A 20,027-nucleotide genomic window follows, 5' to 3' on the forward strand; every position below is an offset into this window, starting at 1 on the left:
GTACTTTTACTTTTGGTACTTTAAGTACATTTGGATACCAATACTTTTGTACTTTTACTCAAGTACATTTTTAATTCTGGACTTTTACTTGTAACAGAGTGATTCTACATTGCAGTATTGATACTTTTACTTAATTATAACATGTAGGTACTTTTGTAATACACTATTTTAGTGAAAAATAAAAACTACAAAAAGAAGAAAATGACAGGATGAGCATATAAGGAGGGGAGGAGGTAGAAAAGACCACTGGCCACTATTTCTGACATGGCTGCAAGCACTACAGCACAATATATTACCACAGGTCTACTACTAAATAGTAGTTTTAAATAATTGTAGTAAATAAAAGTAAATTTGAAGTTGACAGCTATACCACTGTGGGTGTGGTTTGACTTGGGGGGAGTGATTTAGGGGTGTAGGTAAGTACTTATTGTCCCTCCCATTGTCACACCCACTTCTGGCGACCTAGAGGTGTCAAGGTGTCCTGGCATTCAAATGGCTTTTTAAGCACTTTGGGACTTTGGGGTTTATGGTGCAACAAGTTTAAAATGTCCATAACTTCTTCAAATATGCTCCAATTCCAACAAATGATACATCATATGAAAGCTTAGATTCTGTACTTGGATAAAAAAAGAAAATGTCCAATGCAGACATAAGGAAGAAAGTACCAGACCTAGTCACATATGAATGAGAAGAAAAATAAGAAAAAGGCCTATAACTAACTTCCTGTGGTCGTAAGGACATTTTACCTAAAGTTTATGCTGGTGAGGCATTGCACATTATTTCAGAATGTCTTGAGAAAAAATATGATTAATTTGTGTTTATGTTGTAGCTTACATTGCTTGCACATAAAAATAAATATATTTCAAAGTTATTTTGTAAGTAATTCCATGAATAATAATAAATAAAATCGAAGAAATGTCTTGAGGAAATTAGGACGGAATTGCATCTGCTCATGGATTACTGCAAATGATGGATCTAACAGCACGTTGATTTGTCTTTTGGAACTATACAAATACGATTCATGAGGAAAAAAGTAACTTTGGAACCGGAAAAAAATAGTGTGTTTGTCTGTGTATTATTAACCGCATTTTTGCTGTGAGAATGGGCTCGGGACCACTCAGGAGAACTATGAAGAGGTACAACAATAACAGAGATCGACCAAACCACGTAGGTACATTCATGATAAAAGGCAAATTAAGGGGGGGATGTGTTTTATACTGGAATTGCCCTTTAGAACTGCATCAACAGACAGTAACAAACTCAACAAACTATACTATAAAAACAAACATTAGCCAAATTTTACGATTATGAGGGCAAGTGGACATGACCTGAGGGCAAGTAGAACATGACCTGTACTTGCCTGATGGGCAAGTGCCTCTGAGACCTTAGTTTCAACCCCTGACTCAGGCTCATTTTCCTACATATATTGATCCCAAACGCCTTCTGATATTGGCCGATACCGATGTCCATCCCTAGTTGCTACGATGATAGGTTTTCAACACCGTTAAAGGGGCCACACCATGCTTTTAAAAATATATATTTTATATAAATATTGGTCCATAATACGGTTTTATACAGGTTTTAGCCTAAACAAACACTCGGATATTGAAATGTCATGTTCTGTCTGTCTCTAATTCCAAGCCGTTTCAGAAGCAATACCAAAATGCCCTTTGTTGGCAACGGGGCACTATCTTTGGGCTAAAATTTTAACGATACCATGGCACCATGCTAATCTTCTCTGTATCGTTCCGATTTTAGCATGGTACCATATTAATCTTCCCTTTATTGTTCCAATTTTATCACCACTTTACCCCACCCACCCCATAGTCTCAATAGAATCCACCCCAAAAGTACCGCCCCCTTCTCTTCAGTTGCCAGGAAACTGAAGTGGAGGTACTATGGAAATGAGCCCCCTGCGACGTAGAATGACATAGAATGGGAGAATCATTAACTCTAAGAATTAATGATTTCTTCATGACTCATTATTAGGTCTGAGCTAGCCTCGGAAACCCAGACTTCTTTTGGTGATCGGAAGAAAAAGAAGTCTGGGCAAACCCCCCTATAACTGTGCTGGCTCATGACATTTTAATTGTATAAATAAATGTAGCCGTTCATATATCTTATTTTACATCAGTATTGTTCATGTGAACTGGTTTGTTTAGGCTTATCCATTATAATGATAAAATCACTATGATTTATCAGTCGTTTTCCACCGCGGATCACTTCCTCATTTACTCAAAGTAGACAGCAGGGGGAGTCATGTCCCTCCTCATTTACTCAAAGCAGACAGCAGCAGGACAGCAACCCCTCTGCATCATTTTGAGACGTCGGAGGACGCGGCGAGATCCGCCGGCCAACAAATAATGTCCGCGTTCCCTCAGAGTGGGTCTGAGCAGACCTAATAATGAGTCATTATTTTCTCAAACAGCCTTCATCTGCGTCGATGAAGATGCAATCATGGACTAATTATAACTTAAATTGAGAGCACATGGTCTACACAGGTTGATGTGAATTCAAGCACGCATCGGCACACCACACACTCATGGAAGTATAAACTCACCGTGGCTCTAAACTTTGGAAGGCAAGCCCCCCTCCCTCCCACCACGTAAGTGGAGTGAAATTTGACACCGCTCTGTGTCCACTCACTGGCTGCATGTAAAACAAAAGCATGATGTGCAGGCTAGAGGTCTTCGGGTAGGTCCGAGAACCGAAATTATCCATGATCCGGGTCTGTCAAAAGAAGTGACCTCGGTGCCGGGCCAGAGCCGATACCGTATGTCCTGGGTATCGGGTATATGACCGTGAGATCACAGGTTCCATTGATACCCGAGTGGAACCGAGTCAGCCGAGATTGGAAAGACAAACAAAGATCACGACACAGGATGGCACTAAACGATGCAGCATCTAATCTGATGCCTTGATAGTGAAATAAAGTTGTTTTAGAACTCGCAGCACTGTCTGGGGCAGTTATATCATTATTATTATCAAAGATTGTTGATATTAATGTAACGTGTTGGTTAATGGTTCACAATGGAGTTGTCATTGCGTGTTGTCATGCTCTGCAAAGCATAGCCTAATGGAAACTTCAAAGCAGACTATAATGAACAAGACCACATGCGACAGAATATAGCATTAGTATTGGGTAGCCAAAGATAAAGGAATAAAGAAAACATGTTTTTATTTTGTGACGAGAGGCACAGCGCTGCTGACAGCAGCTGCAATCAGGGCGACATTTATGTCAGAAAGAAGTCTCATACAACTCTTAATATAATAACCTTGGCATTGGTCATTTCGGGGCCACAGGTTCGGTTACGACTCTCTATGCTGTTTGGGTATTGGATCTCATATTTCCAATAATATGAGGGTCCACCAGGTCGACTCTACCTTAGTGCTGCAGACGGCTCCAGAACTCCAGCATGTCGCCAGGGGAAACCTGGTGGTTGGTGACCAGGTGGTTGTAGCTGTGAAGTGACCAGGGAACTGGCAATGGGTTGAACTCATTTGGCAGGGACGGTGTGAGCTCCATCCCCAGCTTGTCCAGGCAGACGCCCACGTACACGTCCTCGAGGAGTAAGCGCGGAGTGCTCAGAGAGGTGCCGTAGATTTTCGCAGCCAGATCTCCGGAGAACACGTAACCGGGCCCTCCGGCGAATGTGGGGTATGTGTGACCCGGGTACTCCTCTTCGGACATGTACCACTTGTTGTTTTTGTCCCGGATCGGCCTCTCGCCCCTTTTGATTCTGCCTGTGAAGTAGTCCTTCACCCCGGGCTTCAGTCTGAGCAGCTTATGGACGAGGTACTTGGTGTTGATGAACACGTCGCTGTCAACCTTCATAGCGAAGCTGGCCCGCGGGCAACATGTGGCCACCCAGTTAAGACCCATCATGGTTTTCAGGGTGAGGTTGTTGTAGCTGTCGACAAAGTCCTGCTGAATAATGTCTCGGTGCTCCTGGTTCTCCGACTCCATGATGTTCTGCTCCAGGCGTCCTTGCTCGCCCGGCTTCACCCCCAGCAGGAACAACCTGAGGACTCCCTCCTGGTTCTCGTTTGCCCACGTCCGTCGTATGGCGTCTCGACGGTCCACATTATGAGCTTCGACGGTTACCAGCAACACCAAGAACGGTGCCGCCTTCCCCGCCGGGCATTTGTTTGCCTCGTCAATGATGTAAGGGAACGGCCCAGGAGACAGCGTGGAGACGCTCTCCTCTCCACCTTGGCTGGCATTAGCTTCTGCCTGCCAGTCCTTCATCGTCCAGTGGGGCGTCTCCAACCCATTATCTCCATCGTGGTCCATGGGCGATCCACAGGACGTTCTACTACCGAGGCCACAAGGCCGAACATCACCAGGAGCAAGAGGAGAATGGCGCATCGCTCTTGACAGCGCAGCAGTGAGGTGGATGCAATCTTACCTGGTGGGGAGGGAACAGGTGGTGGAGATTAACGGTACCCTGTCCCCCCCCCTCCCAGTAAGCTGTGGTGTTCCTCAAGGTAGCATACTGGGACCTCTGTTGTTCCTAATATACGTGAACGACATGGCATCTGCTTGTGACTGCAACCTGTTCCTGTTCGCGGATGACTCGGCTCTCCTAGTCTCGGGCAAGGACCACTTGCAGGTTGAAAAGACACTTAACTCTGAACTAAGTAAGATCTGCACATGGCTTAACGACAACAAATTATCAATTCACCTGGGAAAAACGGAGTCCATCCTCTTTGGATCAAATCATAACCTCAAAAAAGTCGATAACTTCACAATCAAAGTGGGTGACAAGGTCATAACACGAAAAATCAAACCTCGGTTCGAAGTGGAGCGGTGAATCTGTATGTGTGTGTGTGTGTGTGTGTGTGTGTGTGTGTGTGTGTGTGTGTGTGTGTGTGTGTGTGTGTTTGTGCCTGCACAACAGCGCCCCTCCTTTAACTTGTGTGGCCACTCAAGGTATTGCCAGGCTACAGACATACCCAGCCAGCCAGCCAGCCAGCCAGCCAGCCAGCCAGCCAGCCAGCCACATAGCCAGCCAGCCAGCCACGGACATACCTGTCTATTGGGAGCGCTTTCACCGCTCCAAAAAACAAAATCTCTTACTTAGGATGTATCCTTGAAGCTAATCTTTCCAGTGAAAAGATGACTTCTAAAGTAATAAATAAAATCAACCAACGAACTCGTTTCCTACAGAGGATCGCCCCGATGGTCAATTTTAACACACTGAAGACCATAGCTGGTGCAATAATCCAGCCCCTCTTTGACTACGGAGTCCACGTATGGTATCGTGACGCCCCACAAGCCCTGAAAACTAAACTCCAAACAGCCCAAAATAAACTAATTAGGGTCCTCCTTAACCTTCCCTATCAGACTCACCTCACCGCTACTCACCAGTTAAGAGTGGGGTGGCTCAGAGTAGATGACAGAGTACAGCAACTTGCAATGGGCCTGGTGTACAAGATACACTACACCACTATGATACCCAAGTACCTGTCAAAATACTTTATAAACATTAAGGATGTCCATAATTACAACACCAGAGGCAGCGCCACAGATCACTTTCAACCCAGAGTCAAAACCAACAAAGGGTCAAACTCTTTTTTTCTGCTATACCACCAAAATGTGGAAAGCCTTACCGAAGGCCATCAAGGAGTGTGAATCACTAGCATCCTTTAAAATTGCCCTGAAAAACCACTTACAGGCAGCAGCCGTTCGCAACTGGTAAAAAAAAATGAACCTAGCCCAACCCTACCCTCCCCTGCCCCTTCTTTGTATATACTGTTTGTTTAGACTTAATGTCTTCTTTTTTGTTTTTTCTTTACATATCATGAAAATGTTTGAGAACCACTGCCCTTACACAATATTAGACAACGTTTGACTAACGTTTTTATAGACCTGTTTGCTTGTTTCTCTCGCGAAAACAGAATCTGGCAACCCACTAGCTCATGTGCGGCTATGCTACAGTAGCTCCGGTGAAATCGATCGTTTTAAACTCTATAAAGGGAACTAAAAGTGTTATCCTTAGATCGACATGTGTGTTCCATAACTACTCCCATCGACTACTTTGTTTGGAATTATGGTTTTGGAACAAGCTTTAACTCTGGCTTCACTATAATGTCACACTAACAGAATACCTTTTATGCCCATATATGGAATTCCCTGATGTCATCAATATTAATGATGCCCTGTTAGAGAGATCCCTGTGATGCCAGGGGGAAAAAATCCCTTTTATGCCCATATATGAGGATCCCTGATGTGTCCACATCACTGTGGCGTGACCTCGCCCTTTAGGGCAAGGTTGCTTGTCGCCCTGAGGCGTCTTACTGGTAATAATAACACTGAGAAGAACCAGACTAATTGCGACCGAAGGTCACAGTTTAGTATGTGAAACGGCACATGCTGACTCCGTCTGTCCGGAGGCCACGTCGGCCACATACCACACTAACAGAATCCATATCTGGCCAAGACAGCCCATAGTGTGGCTGGTTCTACAGAAAGGGATCTCCATGTATGGGCTTAAAAGCGATTGTATGTATGATGTCAGATATCATAGACGTCATAGGACTTTCACATAAGGAATAACTGAGTAAGCATGTTTGGGCTCTCAGCATATCTCCATATACAGTACGTACATGGATCTCCATATACACACACACGGAGTTCTGTCATCAGCGCGTCATAGCTGGGGGCGGAGTCAAGCTATTTTTTTATAGTATAGCAATGTTTTAATTAATTGCAATGTCTTACATTGATTCATTGGTTGCCAATGGACAAAAAATGATGCATTTAAAATTAAACAGCTTTGGGATTAAATATTCTCTGATATTATTAAGGACAGGTCGCATCATCAAAGACCATGGGTTATCTAGACTATCCGTCTGGTATTAGACACTGTTACATTTATTTTATGATAAATTAAACTTATCGTATCAAAAAACGAAAAGCATTAATTAATCAATGATGGTTATAGAGCACATTAAATGAATTCCAGTTGTCTACAGCCATTAACAGCTTGTTATCATGCACGGATTTTGACACAATGCAACACAACACAATCCTATCCTAAATAGTTTAAAACCTGCAGAAAATACTTTTAAACTGGCGTCGATCCTGCCATATATTCAAAGATCAGGTCTCTATCCTACTTGAACTCACTACGATGTGTTCTATAAACAACATTGACGACTTAACGACTGTTGTTTTTTGATATTAGAGTAAGTTTAATTGATCATATATTGTAATTGTGTCTCTACCAGGTGATTAAAGACATAATGTAAACAGGTTTTGTAGCATAGAGGGAAGAGGGGGACCACGGGTGCTTATAATGTGCAACTCTGACACATGCACGGGGGATAATCTGAGTGGTACTTAATTACATTGATTCCTTACTGCAAATGTACAAAAAACTATCTGCAGTAGCATCGTGATTAATTGTTGTCCTTATAGGACTGGTCGGATCAATGCCATGGTTATCTGACTGATTTAATCACCTGGAAAGAGACACACTTTCACATTTTCATGTGATCAACATGATCAATTACACTAATCACAATATCAAAAAACAAAGGCCTTAATTCAGCAATGATGTTCATGGAACACGTACGGGAAGGACACAGGAGGAGGATGCCATTGTAAGTGTATTAGGCAATGGGAATGGATTTAGACCATATTCACGTTTCAAATCTATTGACGACTAATGGGCCTGGCTGTTGGATTTATATTGTGGCACGTTTAATTGATCATATCTCATATTAATATTAGTGTCTCTACCAGGATTGAAATGAACACTGCATGTGCAAACATGTTTTTTTTGTAACACAGGGAGTAGAGTAGATGGAGAGAAAAACAGATCTCCGATCTCAACTCATGCTTGTGTAACTTGGATAGCCTACAGAAACGACAGATCTCCATCTCAGTCAGTGCTTGTGTAATTTGCGGGGAATATATTAATCTGACTCTGATTACAAACCACTTGAACTCTGACTCCTATATGCCAGGGAGAACATAACCGGGGTCCAACCTATGTGCGAGCTTGTTGATTTTTGGCACGGCATAGATTGGCAAAAATAGATTTGGTGTAGTAGACTGAATATGTGGTCAACGTATAAAGAGTAAAATTGGGTCCCGTTTTATTCCAGAGGTTTTGATGAGGCAGGAGTAGTAGTTTAGACGAGGTGGCGAGGTACAGTAGCTCCGTGCTGCACAGCGGTGCGTTCAATCAATCAATCAGTCGTCCATAATAGGCTTGTTATCTTAATAATAAGTGAACTTTACGACGGCGAGTGAACGATTGCGTTCCAGAAGTCCTTCTGATGGATTGTTCTTGGCTGTCGAGTGTTTTATCGTCCAAAAAAATCGCTCTGAACGTGATTAAAACGATAGTGTACTGTTTACGCTCTATTAACTCAATGGGGAAAGGCGGTTTGTTTTCCCCCGCGCTCAAAGCGGATGTGACGTTTATGGGCGTTCCTTTCTAGCTCCGTGTTGGTGTATATGGTATTGGGTACCAGGGGTCTCCATATATGGGTAACCGGTCCGATATACATCACTGGCCACTGTGGCCAGTAGGCCTGGGGCGGTATGGACATTTTGTTACCGCGATTACCGTCTTCCCATTTACCGTCGGTACTGCGGTAATTACCGCACCCCCGTATCTATTAATTAAGGTTCGGCGATAAGCCAAAATATTGCAATCATCTTCCCAAAAGTCGCCTCTCCACAGCATAGAGTATATATAGCTCCACAGCCTGACTGCCCGAGTTATACTTCTCCGTACAGCACAGCGGGTATGGCTTTCAAAGGAGCAGATCTACAAGCTCACAACACATCGCATCCGCGACGCGTTCTGAGCTTTTAGATCTGCACTGTCGGGTTACCATAGTAACGTAGGCTAGCTACTTGGGCTTTTCAGACACAAACAGCTGTGTGAACAAACCAGAGGAGGACGGGTAGTCAGATCGTGTACAGTGATTCTGTAAACTCACGTTACGTCTCAACTCTCAAATCGCAGTGATTGAGTGCTGCTATATACAGGTTTTAGTTACAAGACTTGACAGAAAAGGTTATAAAATCGCCGACGTGCCGGACGGGCACAACGTGCGACGCGGTGTAAAAAGTAAAATAGTTTCATTTTCGGTTTTAGTCCACGCGGCCCGCGCTCCGCCAGTAATCCGTATGAATAAAAAAATATATGCCACAACACAAGATATGTATTAACATCCTTGTGTCGAGTGGATTACAGAGAAAGTTTGCTGCTCCGTCATAAGAGTTGTGCTCCGTACTCTCCTGCCCTGCATGTGCACTGTGTGCAGGGTCTGTGACTGAGTGACGTATGTGGCTTCCAACGTGTGGTACACGGCCCAGAGCAGAGCGGCATGGAGCGCATGCGGTCCTCGCTTCTCCCCCGTTTTAAAACTCGCTTGTTTTCCAATAAAAAATAGACTTTTTTTTTGTCTTTTTACCGCGGTAAGCACACTGACACCGCGGTAGACCTCGGTATACCGCGGTACGGCGGTACGGCGGTTACCGCCTCCAACCCTAGTGGCCAGATGGCCAAGACAAGGCGCCCTGAGGCATCTTATTAGTATCTAAGCAGTGATATTATCTGGCTATGCAAGGCTGAATCACAGTGACTTTACTGGCCCATCTTTTCTTGTTCCTTTATTTATTCAGGGGAACCCATTGAGAGCAAGCTCTTTTTCAAGGATGCCCTGATGTTTACAGTGTGGCCCTGTAGGAGACCAGATGTCTAGAAATGTGTCTGTGAAGCCTGTCTGTGTGTCAGTGGTTAACCTCATAAACCATTGTACGGATCAGTGCCAGTGGCAGAAGACATATTTGATAGAATGTGCCACAATTCATGGTAATTTTTTCCCTCCAGATTATCAAAGTGCAGACAGTAATCAGTCATAATTATACTGTGTCATGCACTGAAATCTGAAAATGTTTGACATTTTTAACCATGCAAACCCTCTATACATAGTAGTACATTAACCCTCTATACTTAGTGAACTAATATGTAGTTGACTGGGTTTGACGCTGGATTTATTTCTCCCTCTACACCAAATTGGCCATTGATCTGTGGGTCAGTGGTTCAAATCCCGGGTCCTCCAGTCAACATGTCAAAGTGTCCTTGGGCAAGCCAGTTGCCACCATTGGTGTGTGAATGTGGGAAGTGAGGACGCTGGCGTTGACAGTCGTTCGCCGCTTCACTCCCCAATGTATGAATGTAAAGCACTTTGAGTTCGCAACTTGCTTAGAAAAGAGCTATAAAAATGCAATCCATTACTATTATAATTATAGATGTCTCTTCTACTAGACAGACAGATATGAAGGAAAGGAGAGCACATGAAACTTACTGAGATGTGGGTGGTCTTCAGGTTCCTCCTGTTTAATAGAAATGTCTTCAGGTTCCTCCTGTTTAATAGAAATGTCCCTGGCTGAGTCTGGAGAGTTCATCTTCACCTGCAGTCTGGACTGCACACACTGCTCTGAAATGAAGCAATTGAACAATACTATGTTATTATTCTCATCAAGTGTTTAAATGATATTTTTATGTGGACACATCCACCAGTCGTTGGCACCTTAGCAGCACCCACCTGACCCAGTCCCTCCTACAAGACCACCTACCAGTAAATAAAGGTGGAGACATGTCCAGATGTCTCCAACCCTAAGTGCCCACTCGATCAGGTGCCCAGATGTCCAGAGGCGCAGTCAACATATGGTGCCCAGATGCCCCTAGTGCCCACCTGACTTGTATTCCCGGGGGTCCCCCAGCTAAATGTATAGCATCAAAATCAGTGTAACCAATTTAAGTCTATAATACTTAGGTGATGTGAAAATAGCAGATCTACAAGGTATTGAATAATGATGCATCCAGATGAGAAAAACTGTGAGCTAGATCAGTGGTTCTCAACCTATTCAGGCCGCGCCCCCAAAACTAATCATATTTTAACTGGGGGGTCCCCAGTCCCCAGTTCCACCCTGATGAGCACTAAGAGTTGAGGCATTACATTTTGTATATCACGGTTCTATTGTGAGAATAGCAGATCTACATGCTCACAACGCCTCAAAACTGAATTTCTGCCTCTAATATTTCACAATTTTGGCAAATGCTCAATTTGTCATTTCAGAATCAGAGGTATTAAAAATTCCTTAAATTGTCACGTTAGAAATGTGCAGATACCCTCTATACACTTAAACTTTATGTTGGTTTGTTTTCTGTTTAGTGAGAAAACAGTATTGCACATGAAGTTAAAGGACAACTTTTGTTTTTTACAACAAGGGTTCATATTTTAGATTGTAATTAGAGAAAAGAAAAGGTGAATGAAAGTTTGTTTATTTGACAGGGACAGTACTCATTAATGGACATGTCAGTTTTCACTTCAATGTAAATGAGCCAGAGTTAGCCACAGGCTAATTTTCATCTGTAGTCCCTGGACCTTAGTGGTGATCAACCCCCCAATCCAACCCTTGATGCTGAGTGCCAAGCAGGGAGACATTGGGTCCCATTTTTATAGTCTTTGGTATGTCCCGGCCGGGGAATTGAACCCCCAACCTCCCAGTCTCAGGGCGGACACTCTAACCACAAGGCCACTGAGCTGTGAATGTTAAAATGTTTTCATTTACTTCGTTCTATTGGTTTATCACGTTTAGCATGCTTAAATGTGGGGGCATGCGTACAAGGTGCTAAATATGTATTTTTAGACACATTAAGCCAGCAATTTCTTTATTGCTATTTTCAGTAACACTTCTAGCCCCCATAAGTCACATCTAACCATGAAAGGTTACGGTATGTTATGGTAATGGGCTTAGTCTGTGTAAAAAGACATATTTAGCCACTTGTACGCATGCCCCCAGCCACTGAAATCAAATTAATTAAAATCTCTAAAACGATAGAAATAAGTAAATACAAACATTTTAACACCCATCTTTTATATTCTCTAATTACAATCTAAAATATGAACCCTTGTTGTAAAAGTTGTCCTTTAATCATTTGGGGACCCCCCAAATACATACATACATACATACATACATACATAAATAATAATAATTTGGGGACCCCCCTGAGGTCCCGACCCACAGGTTGAGAACCACTAAGCTAGATCAGTGGTTATTACTACTTTTACATTGAACTGGACGATAATGGGATGAACAAGTACAACATGGTTCTTGCAGTGTTATCGTTCAGATTGTGGAGTGCATCATTTCTGGTTTGTGTAAACAGACAACTATATAAACAGTTATAATGGCTGTTTTCTTGTGCAAGGTATAATCTTGTACAAAACTGTTTCAGCCATTCGTTTAACCCTGATGTAAAATTGTGATTTAACCATGAACAGTAGGCTATATATTTTTTTTTAATAAAATAAAAAATAAGGAGAATATAAGTAGGGAACTATTCCCAATGCCATGCGTTACCTGGAGGTATATATCATTACACAACTCTCCTGGATCTCCCAGGAGTCTCCTGGATTTTGAACCCCTCTCCTGGGAGTCTCCTGGATTGGCAAATCTCCTGGATTTCTCCTGGATTTTGTATCAAACTCCCAAAATTCACCAGAACACAGGAAATTACATCTACTATGTTAAAACATTGTCTGGGGGAGGACCCCCAGACCCCCCGCTTTAGGGGTGGGGGCAATGCATGCAAGAAAGATCATACAGATATTCACTTAAGTAATGACTTACAGATGAGAAATCATTATTAAAGATGTCCTTTTGCTTCTGTCATCAGATCTGTACCCAGTCCTACATTGGGCATATTAGGCTGAAATTGTACACATGCTAGTAAAGTAAGCCTGATAAATGTATCAAACATGCACAAAATTCAACAGAACACAGGAAAATATATCTATTCATAAGTTTTGGGGAGAGGACCCCCCCAGACCCCGGTTGGGGAGTTCCGCGCACCCCCCAAAAATAAATCTCCTGGATTCTGACAGTCCAATGTTGACAACCCTGCATTACAGTATATGGAGATTATAGATTAATCATTACGGTATATGGAGATTAATAATTACAGTATATGAATATATCAATCACTGCAATGCTGTAAATTAAACATTGACGTAACAATAGGGTTACAATGATAATAGTGACGTCAACAACAACATGCAACAAAACAATGTATAAATGTCTTGCTTTTGATTGATTGATTGAAGAATTTATTAGAAGTTTGCAATAGAAAACAGTACAGTTTCATGACAGTACAAATCACTGGTACAAGGTCAACTAAAAGGAGATCCTAGAAAGACGAGGCTTATTTCCACAGGAACCACACTTTAAGTATCTCATATAACTCATATAACATATGCTGATGCTGATATGGAGCTATTGTTGTTGTTTGTGTTTACTATCACTTTATAACAAGCTAGCAGCTAAGATTTATGGCCCAACTTAAATGATGAGTTAATAAAGACAAAGAGATAAAACAAGACATTAATCTTCAGTGAAGAAATAGATGAAACACAACGTGAACTAGTTCATCTTTACCTGCTGTGTTTCAGTGGTTGAGCTGCTGATAAACGTCCTCCTGCTGCTTAACGACGACACTGTTCTGAAACGACACGTTTTAGTTTCTTTGTATTTTACTTTGATATAAATCTATGATGTTTTAAAACGTCAACAACATTCAATCGCCATGTTGTTTTCACGGCGAATATAGGCTGGCGAATACAGACTTATCTCTTCAGAATAAGAGTACACCTGAGGCAATAGATCTTTTTTTTTTGAACACTGAATTTTCCAGCAGCGTGAAATTGGCGAATATAGGACTTCCGGTGTAAGAGCGGGTGAATATAAGACCTTCAAAATAAGATGTCAGTTATTTTAATGTTTGTAAAGAGCGTACGTACATTGATTTAAAATAATACATTTACGACGTGTGTATTTTTAAATTGCTTATACTGGTGTACTTCAAAGTGAACGAACACGTTTTTACCGATTTAAATTGGCTATTGATCCCCATTTTCCATACAACTTCTGACCATGCTGACTGTTACCAGCCGACAGCAGTCAGCAGGGGGCAGCAACACACCAACTGGCGTTCAAGACAAAGTGGTAAGAAGAACAGCATTACCCACAATGCAGTAGTGAAAACAACATGGCGATTGACTGTTGTTGACGTTTTAAAACATCGTAGATTTATATCAAAGTAAAATACAAATAAACTAAAACGTGTCGTTTCAGAACAGTGTCGTCGTTAAGCAGCAGGAGGACGTTTATCAGCAGCTCAACCACTGAAACACAGCAGGTAAAGATGAACTAGTTCACGTTGTTTCATCTATTTCTTCACTGAAGATTAATGTCTTGTTTTATCTCTTTGTCTTTATTAACTCATCATTTAAGTTGGAAGATACATCTAATTACTCTTAGCTGCAAGCTTGTTATAAAGACAAGTGATAGTAAACACAAACAACAACAATAGCTCCATATCAGCAGCAGCAAGACGTTTTATAACCTACATTGTTTTATTGCATGTTGTTGTTGACGTCACTATTATCATTGTAACTCTATTGTTACATCAATGTTTAATTTACAGCATTGCAGTGATTAATATATTCATATACTGTAATGATTAATCTATAATCTCCATATACTGTAATGATTAATCTCCATATACCGTAATGATTAATCTATAATCTGCATTAGCCCTAGAATGTCTCCAATATTCGGTCGATTGATACTCCGTATAATCCCTCAGATCTGGAGCCATAGAACGCTCCCATGGCGCGGCGGTTAGCAACTAATCTGCGCGGCATTAAGTGCTGCGCGCTACTTGTGTACTCACCCAATAATTAATTCCTCAGCCTGGGAGAAAGACATTGTCCTATAGTGTCATATCCATTTGAAAGTTCTGGCTGAAAACGTGTACTTTGTAAAATATCTCCACTTATCACGAGCCAACAAGGACGACTTACACGACTGGGCGAGGGGCTCGGAATGACTGCTGGACTGAATATATCATAACTTCCTTTGGGAAGCACAAAGCGTACGGGGCACACAATCACGCAGGTGGTGTGATTGGTCACCCCACGTCAATCACAAGCACCTGTCAATTGTGTGCCCCGTGCGTTTTGTGCTTCCCAAAGGAAGTTATGATATATTCAGTCCAGCAGTCATTCCGGGCCCCTCGCCCGGTCGTGTAAGTCGTCCGTGTTGGCTTGTGATAAGTGGAGATATTTTACAAAGTACACGTTTTCAGCCAGAACTTTCAAATGGATATGACACTATAGGACAATGTCTTTCTCCCAGGCTGAGGAATTAATTATTGGGTGAGTACACAAGTAGCGCGCAGCACTTTAGTGCCGCGCAGATTAGTTGCTAACCGCCGCGCCATGGGAGCGTTCTATGGCTCCAGATCTGAGGGATTATACGGAGTATCAATCGACCGAATATTGGAGACATTCTAGTGCTAAATCTCCATATACTGTAAATGATTAATCTATAATCTCCATATACCATAATTATTAATCTATAATCTCCATATACCGTAATGATTAATCTATAATCTCCATATACTGTAATTTAAGCAACTAGAGGTGCAAACGAGGTAGCTTGTAAATGACTAGGATATTTACTTTGTCCACCGTAATGTTAATTTGAATTGATTGTCAAGTGAAGTTAGAGCTCCTGTCATGTCATGCTTTAATGTGTCAGCAGGCCTAGAATGATCCATCCAGGTAATTCATGGCATTGGGAATAGTTCCCTACTTAGATACATTTATGTTCATGGTTAAATCAAACATTTACGCCAGGGTAAACGAATGGCTGAAACAGTTTTGTGCAAGATTATATCTTGCACAAGAAAACAAACATTAACTGTATATATAGTTGTCTGTTTACACAAACCAGAAATGACCATCAACAACCTGAACGATAACACTGCAAGAACCATGTTGTACAACTTGTACTTGTTCATCCCATTATCTTCCTGTTAGGGGTGTAACGTTACATTTTAGTAGCGATTCGATACATATCACGATACATGGTTGACGATGCGATACATGGACGATATTGGTTCATTCATGACGATACGATACGATTCGATTTAATGATTTAAAATTGATATAGTAACTATTTAGCAAAGACATTAAATCTGTGTTTATTATTATGGATATAAATAAGTAAACACAATGATTATCTGCCAAATACATGGTCATTGTATATTGACAAACCTGCACCTTGACATGAACCCAGAGATTACACACATTTATCGATAGACCAGTGCAGCTATATGGAAAGGAAATGTAATTAAACCCCTCCTTTTCATTTTTTCTTCTTAAAAATACTAAATACAATGCACAAGTAGGTAGTATCGATACAATCGATTCTTTGCACTGCCGATTCGATACGATACAAAATAAAACGATACGATTCGATTTTAGCAGTTTTCATTTCGATATACTTCGATTGCTTAAGTTAAAAACGATATTTCGATGTAGTTACTATATCCTTACACCCCTACTTCCTGTACAATGTAAACGTTGTAATAAACGCTGATCTAGCTCACAGTTTGTCTCATCTGGATGCAACATTATTCAATACCTTGTATATCGGCTATTTTCAAGTATTATAGACTTAAATTGGTTACACTGATTTTGATGCTATACATTTTGCTGGGGGACCCCCATGAATACAAGTCAGGTGGGCACTAGGGACATCTGGGCACCATATGTTTGGGATGACTGGGATCCTGGAAATCTGGGCACCTGAACGAGTGGGCACTTAGGGTTGGAGACATCTGGACATGTCTCCACCTTTATTTACTGGTAGGTGGTCTTGTAGGAGGAGGCGTAGGGACTGGGTCAGGTGGGTGGTGCTAAGGTGCCAACGAGGTGTACTTAATGAACTGGTGGATGTGTCCGCAAAAAAATATCCTTTTAACACTTGATAAGAATAATAACATATTATTGTTCAATTGCTTCATTTCAGAGCAGTGTGTGCAGTCCAGACTGCAGGTGAAGATGGACTCTCCAGACTCAGCCAGGGACATTTCTGTTAAACAGGAGGAACCTGAAGACATTTCTATTAAACAGGAGGAACCTGAAGAAGACCACCCACATCTCAGTAAGTTTCATGTGCTCTCCTTTCCTTCATATCTGTCTGTCACAATATTTGTCTCAATACAATAACCACGCAAACAAGTCAAATGTGTTAGTGAAGTCGCTTGTGTAATTTTTCGGGGGATAATGAAAACTATATATTTTTGGAGACTTCAAAGTATAACAAATCAGAAAATCCATGATTGCATTTTGCAAAATCTGTAGTGGAATTTTTGACAGCTGCTGAAAGTTTGTGTCTCATTTACTTACTATACACTATACCAGTGGTTCTCAAACGTTTTAGCCCAAGTACCACCTCAGAAAATATTTCTCTCCATGTACCACCATTATAAATTCATGTTAAAAAACAGTAGCGAAGAGCCGAAGACTTCCTACCAACCCCATATACTGCTATGTACAGTTCACACAGGAGGCAAATGTTTTCCTAATAAAACATATTTATTTTTTAGATCTCAGCAAAAATATGTTAAAAACGGTCTTTTTAACTGTACTTTAACACACTACTGAACTACTACTGCACACAGCAAGTGAAAACAATAAACACACGCGCGCGCACACACACACACACACACACACACACACACACACACACACACACACACACACACACACACACACACACACACACTCGTTTTTGCTACATACTGAGGACATTAAATAGACTTCCATTCATTTTTATGCAAGTCCTGTGGCCTTACCCTAACCCTAAACCTATCCCCTAACCCTAACTCTAACCCTAACCCTAAACCTAACCCTAACCCTAACCCTAAACCTAACCCTTAAAACAACCCCTAGATTTAGTGAGGACCGCAAAAATGTCCTCACTTTCCAAAAAATGTCCTCTGTTGGTTAAAAACGAGTTCACTGGTTAGTAAGAACGGGTACACACACACACACACACACACACACACACACACACACACACACACACACACACCAACTGTGAATATTCATTCAACACAGTGAAAACAACTGTACTAGTGCAAGTCATTTAATAAATTAACGGTACTATTGCAAACACATCAATTGATACATCAGTTGTGGTACAGTTGTGGTACACACACACACACAGCTAGTTGAAAAGTTAACCAGCTATAAAGAGGGAGAAAGTGCTGAAGAGCATGGTTTTCTCTGTGTTGTGTGCAACAAAAAGGATCCAGCATGACCCCATCCAACAGCTTCAGTCTGAGGTTTGGCTCCGCATCCATCCTGTTTCTGTACTTAGTTTTTATGCAGGCCAGTGAAGAGAAGCCTTTCTCGCAGAGATATGTCGTTGCAAAGGGAAGGAGAACTCGTACTGCCTTGTCTGAGAGAGTGGGGTATTCACTGTGTTGCTGTATCCAAAGTTTCTTTTTAAATCAGGCTGCAGTGTTTCATCACAAGATAGTTCTATTAAACTCTCCTGCTCATCAGTAGTGAGATCCTTGGGCATTTTAGAGGATTCAATGCTGAACAAGTTTCTCATCCAGGCATTATCATCAGCAGTCACAGGGAAATATTCACGGAACTGTTGTCTGAGTGTGACAATGTGCGCAACAATGCTGTCCCTCACTCCAGTATCAAGGCATAGGTTGTTTTCTGACAGAAAGCGTGTGGGGAAACATTCGGGTGCATCTCTCCATTCCGACGTGTCTCCTTTCCGACAGAACTAACCCTAACCCTAACCTTAACCTCTGTGGAGGTGTCGCCACTCCGACATTAGGAAGTCACTGTAGGACTGGCGACATGTCGGAATGGAGAGAGCCTCCCGAAAAATTCAACATCGCCTGCCTTGACTTTGATTTCAAACTACAGCATCTTTTTCAGAAAAGCGTTGATTTTATCTTGCACGTCAAATGCAAAGGAGAGCCCTTGTAGTCCCAAATTCAGCTTGTTTTAATAGACAAGAGAATATATCCGATAAGTATGCCAGTTGAGTGAGCCATACATGGTCGTCAAAACACCAGATATGGGGAAACTTTTGTCCTCTAAAAATGTTTGGACCTCTCTGTGTAATTCGAAAAGCTTCCCTCTTGACAGCCACCGTACTTCAGTTTGAACATGCTCACTGCCCATCTCATCACAGAGAACATTGAATAGGTGAGAATGCATGGGTCGGGCTTTAATGAAGTTGACAGTTTTAACAGCTGTGTCCAAAACAGATTTTAGCTCTCCTGGCATCTTTTTCACTGCCAGAGCCTGGCGATTTATGCTGCAGTGAGTCCATTTCATCAACAGGGCCACGTCACGTATGCGCGCTGCAACTCCCTGGTAGTGACCTGTCATAGCCCGGGCGCCGTCTGTACACACTCCAACACATATTTTCCAGTCAAGCCCATTCTCTTGAAAGAACGTGTTGAGTAGATTGAATATGTCTTCAGCTGTAGTTCTGGTTTCAAGCGGTTTACAGAACAGAAACTCCTCCTGAGCAGCACCATCATATTCATATCTTTCCCCCACACATTATTTGTGTCATTTCTTTTGCCATTGGCATGCACAGTTCTTCACCGATTGTGTGTGGTTTACCTGTTTTAGCTATGCGGAGGCTGGCACACAATGAACACTCTTGTGCTTTATGTATGGGTGTAGCAGCCGAGGCTATGTCAGACTTGGCCTCCTTCAGTGAGACTAGTTTGTTTTAGTTTTAAAAGAAATTGAAGGGGTTTGTCTTGGTACTCGGCGTGCCGGGTTTGCAGGTGGCGTTTAAGATGTGCGGGCTTCATAGACTCCTTGCTAAGAGTTTTACTACACAGCACACACTGTGGTATGGGCTCTGCCTCTGTCCCACACCAGGTGAATCCAAGTTTAAGGTAGCTCGGGTCATATTTCCTTGTGGGTTTAGGTGCGTTTCTCCTCTTCTTGGGGCTGCTTGGACCGCCTTCATTACCACTGCCGGTGGCGGCAGCCGCCACACTGGGTTCCCGGCTCTGCTCGGCTCTGTGGTTCTGATTCAACTCCACGTCCTCTTCTTGAGCTTCTAATACGCTGCTTGAAACATTATCCAC

The 20,027-nt window shown here is 42.1% G+C and overlaps 2 protein-coding genes across 2 annotated transcripts in view; both read right to left on the reverse strand.

Annotated features, from left to right (window-relative positions):
• The window catches only part of LOC308289671 (uncharacterized protein), a 33,199-nt gene extending 19,630 nt beyond the window's left edge, over positions 1–13,569 (reverse strand). Inside the window, exons 1-2 of the mRNA XM_080731414.1 lie at positions 13,472–13,569; positions 10,336–10,467 (exon numbers count right to left, since the gene is read on the reverse strand). Coding sequence (XP_080587540.1) covers positions 10,336–10,435 — 100 coding nt within the window. The 5' untranslated portion in view covers positions 10,436–10,467; positions 13,472–13,569. The remainder of the gene's footprint in view (positions 1–10,335; positions 10,468–13,471) is intronic.
• LOC308289422 (beta-1,3-galactosyltransferase 2-like) lies at positions 3,386–4,369 on the reverse strand (the record flags this gene model as incomplete). Its single annotated transcript, XM_080731112.1, has 1 exon — positions 3,386–4,369. The coding sequence occupies one exon, from the start codon at positions 4,367–4,369 to the stop codon at positions 3,386–3,388; it is 984 nt and encodes a 327-aa protein (XP_080587238.1).
• Positions 13,570–20,027: the final 6,458 nt, after the last annotated feature.

The sequence above is a fragment of the Nannobrachium achirus genome (genome assembly GCF_963921795.1).
Source record: "Nannobrachium achirus genome assembly, chromosome: 8".
In the NCBI taxonomy this organism is placed as follows: Eukaryota; Metazoa; Chordata; class Actinopteri; order Myctophiformes; family Myctophidae; genus Nannobrachium; species Nannobrachium achirus.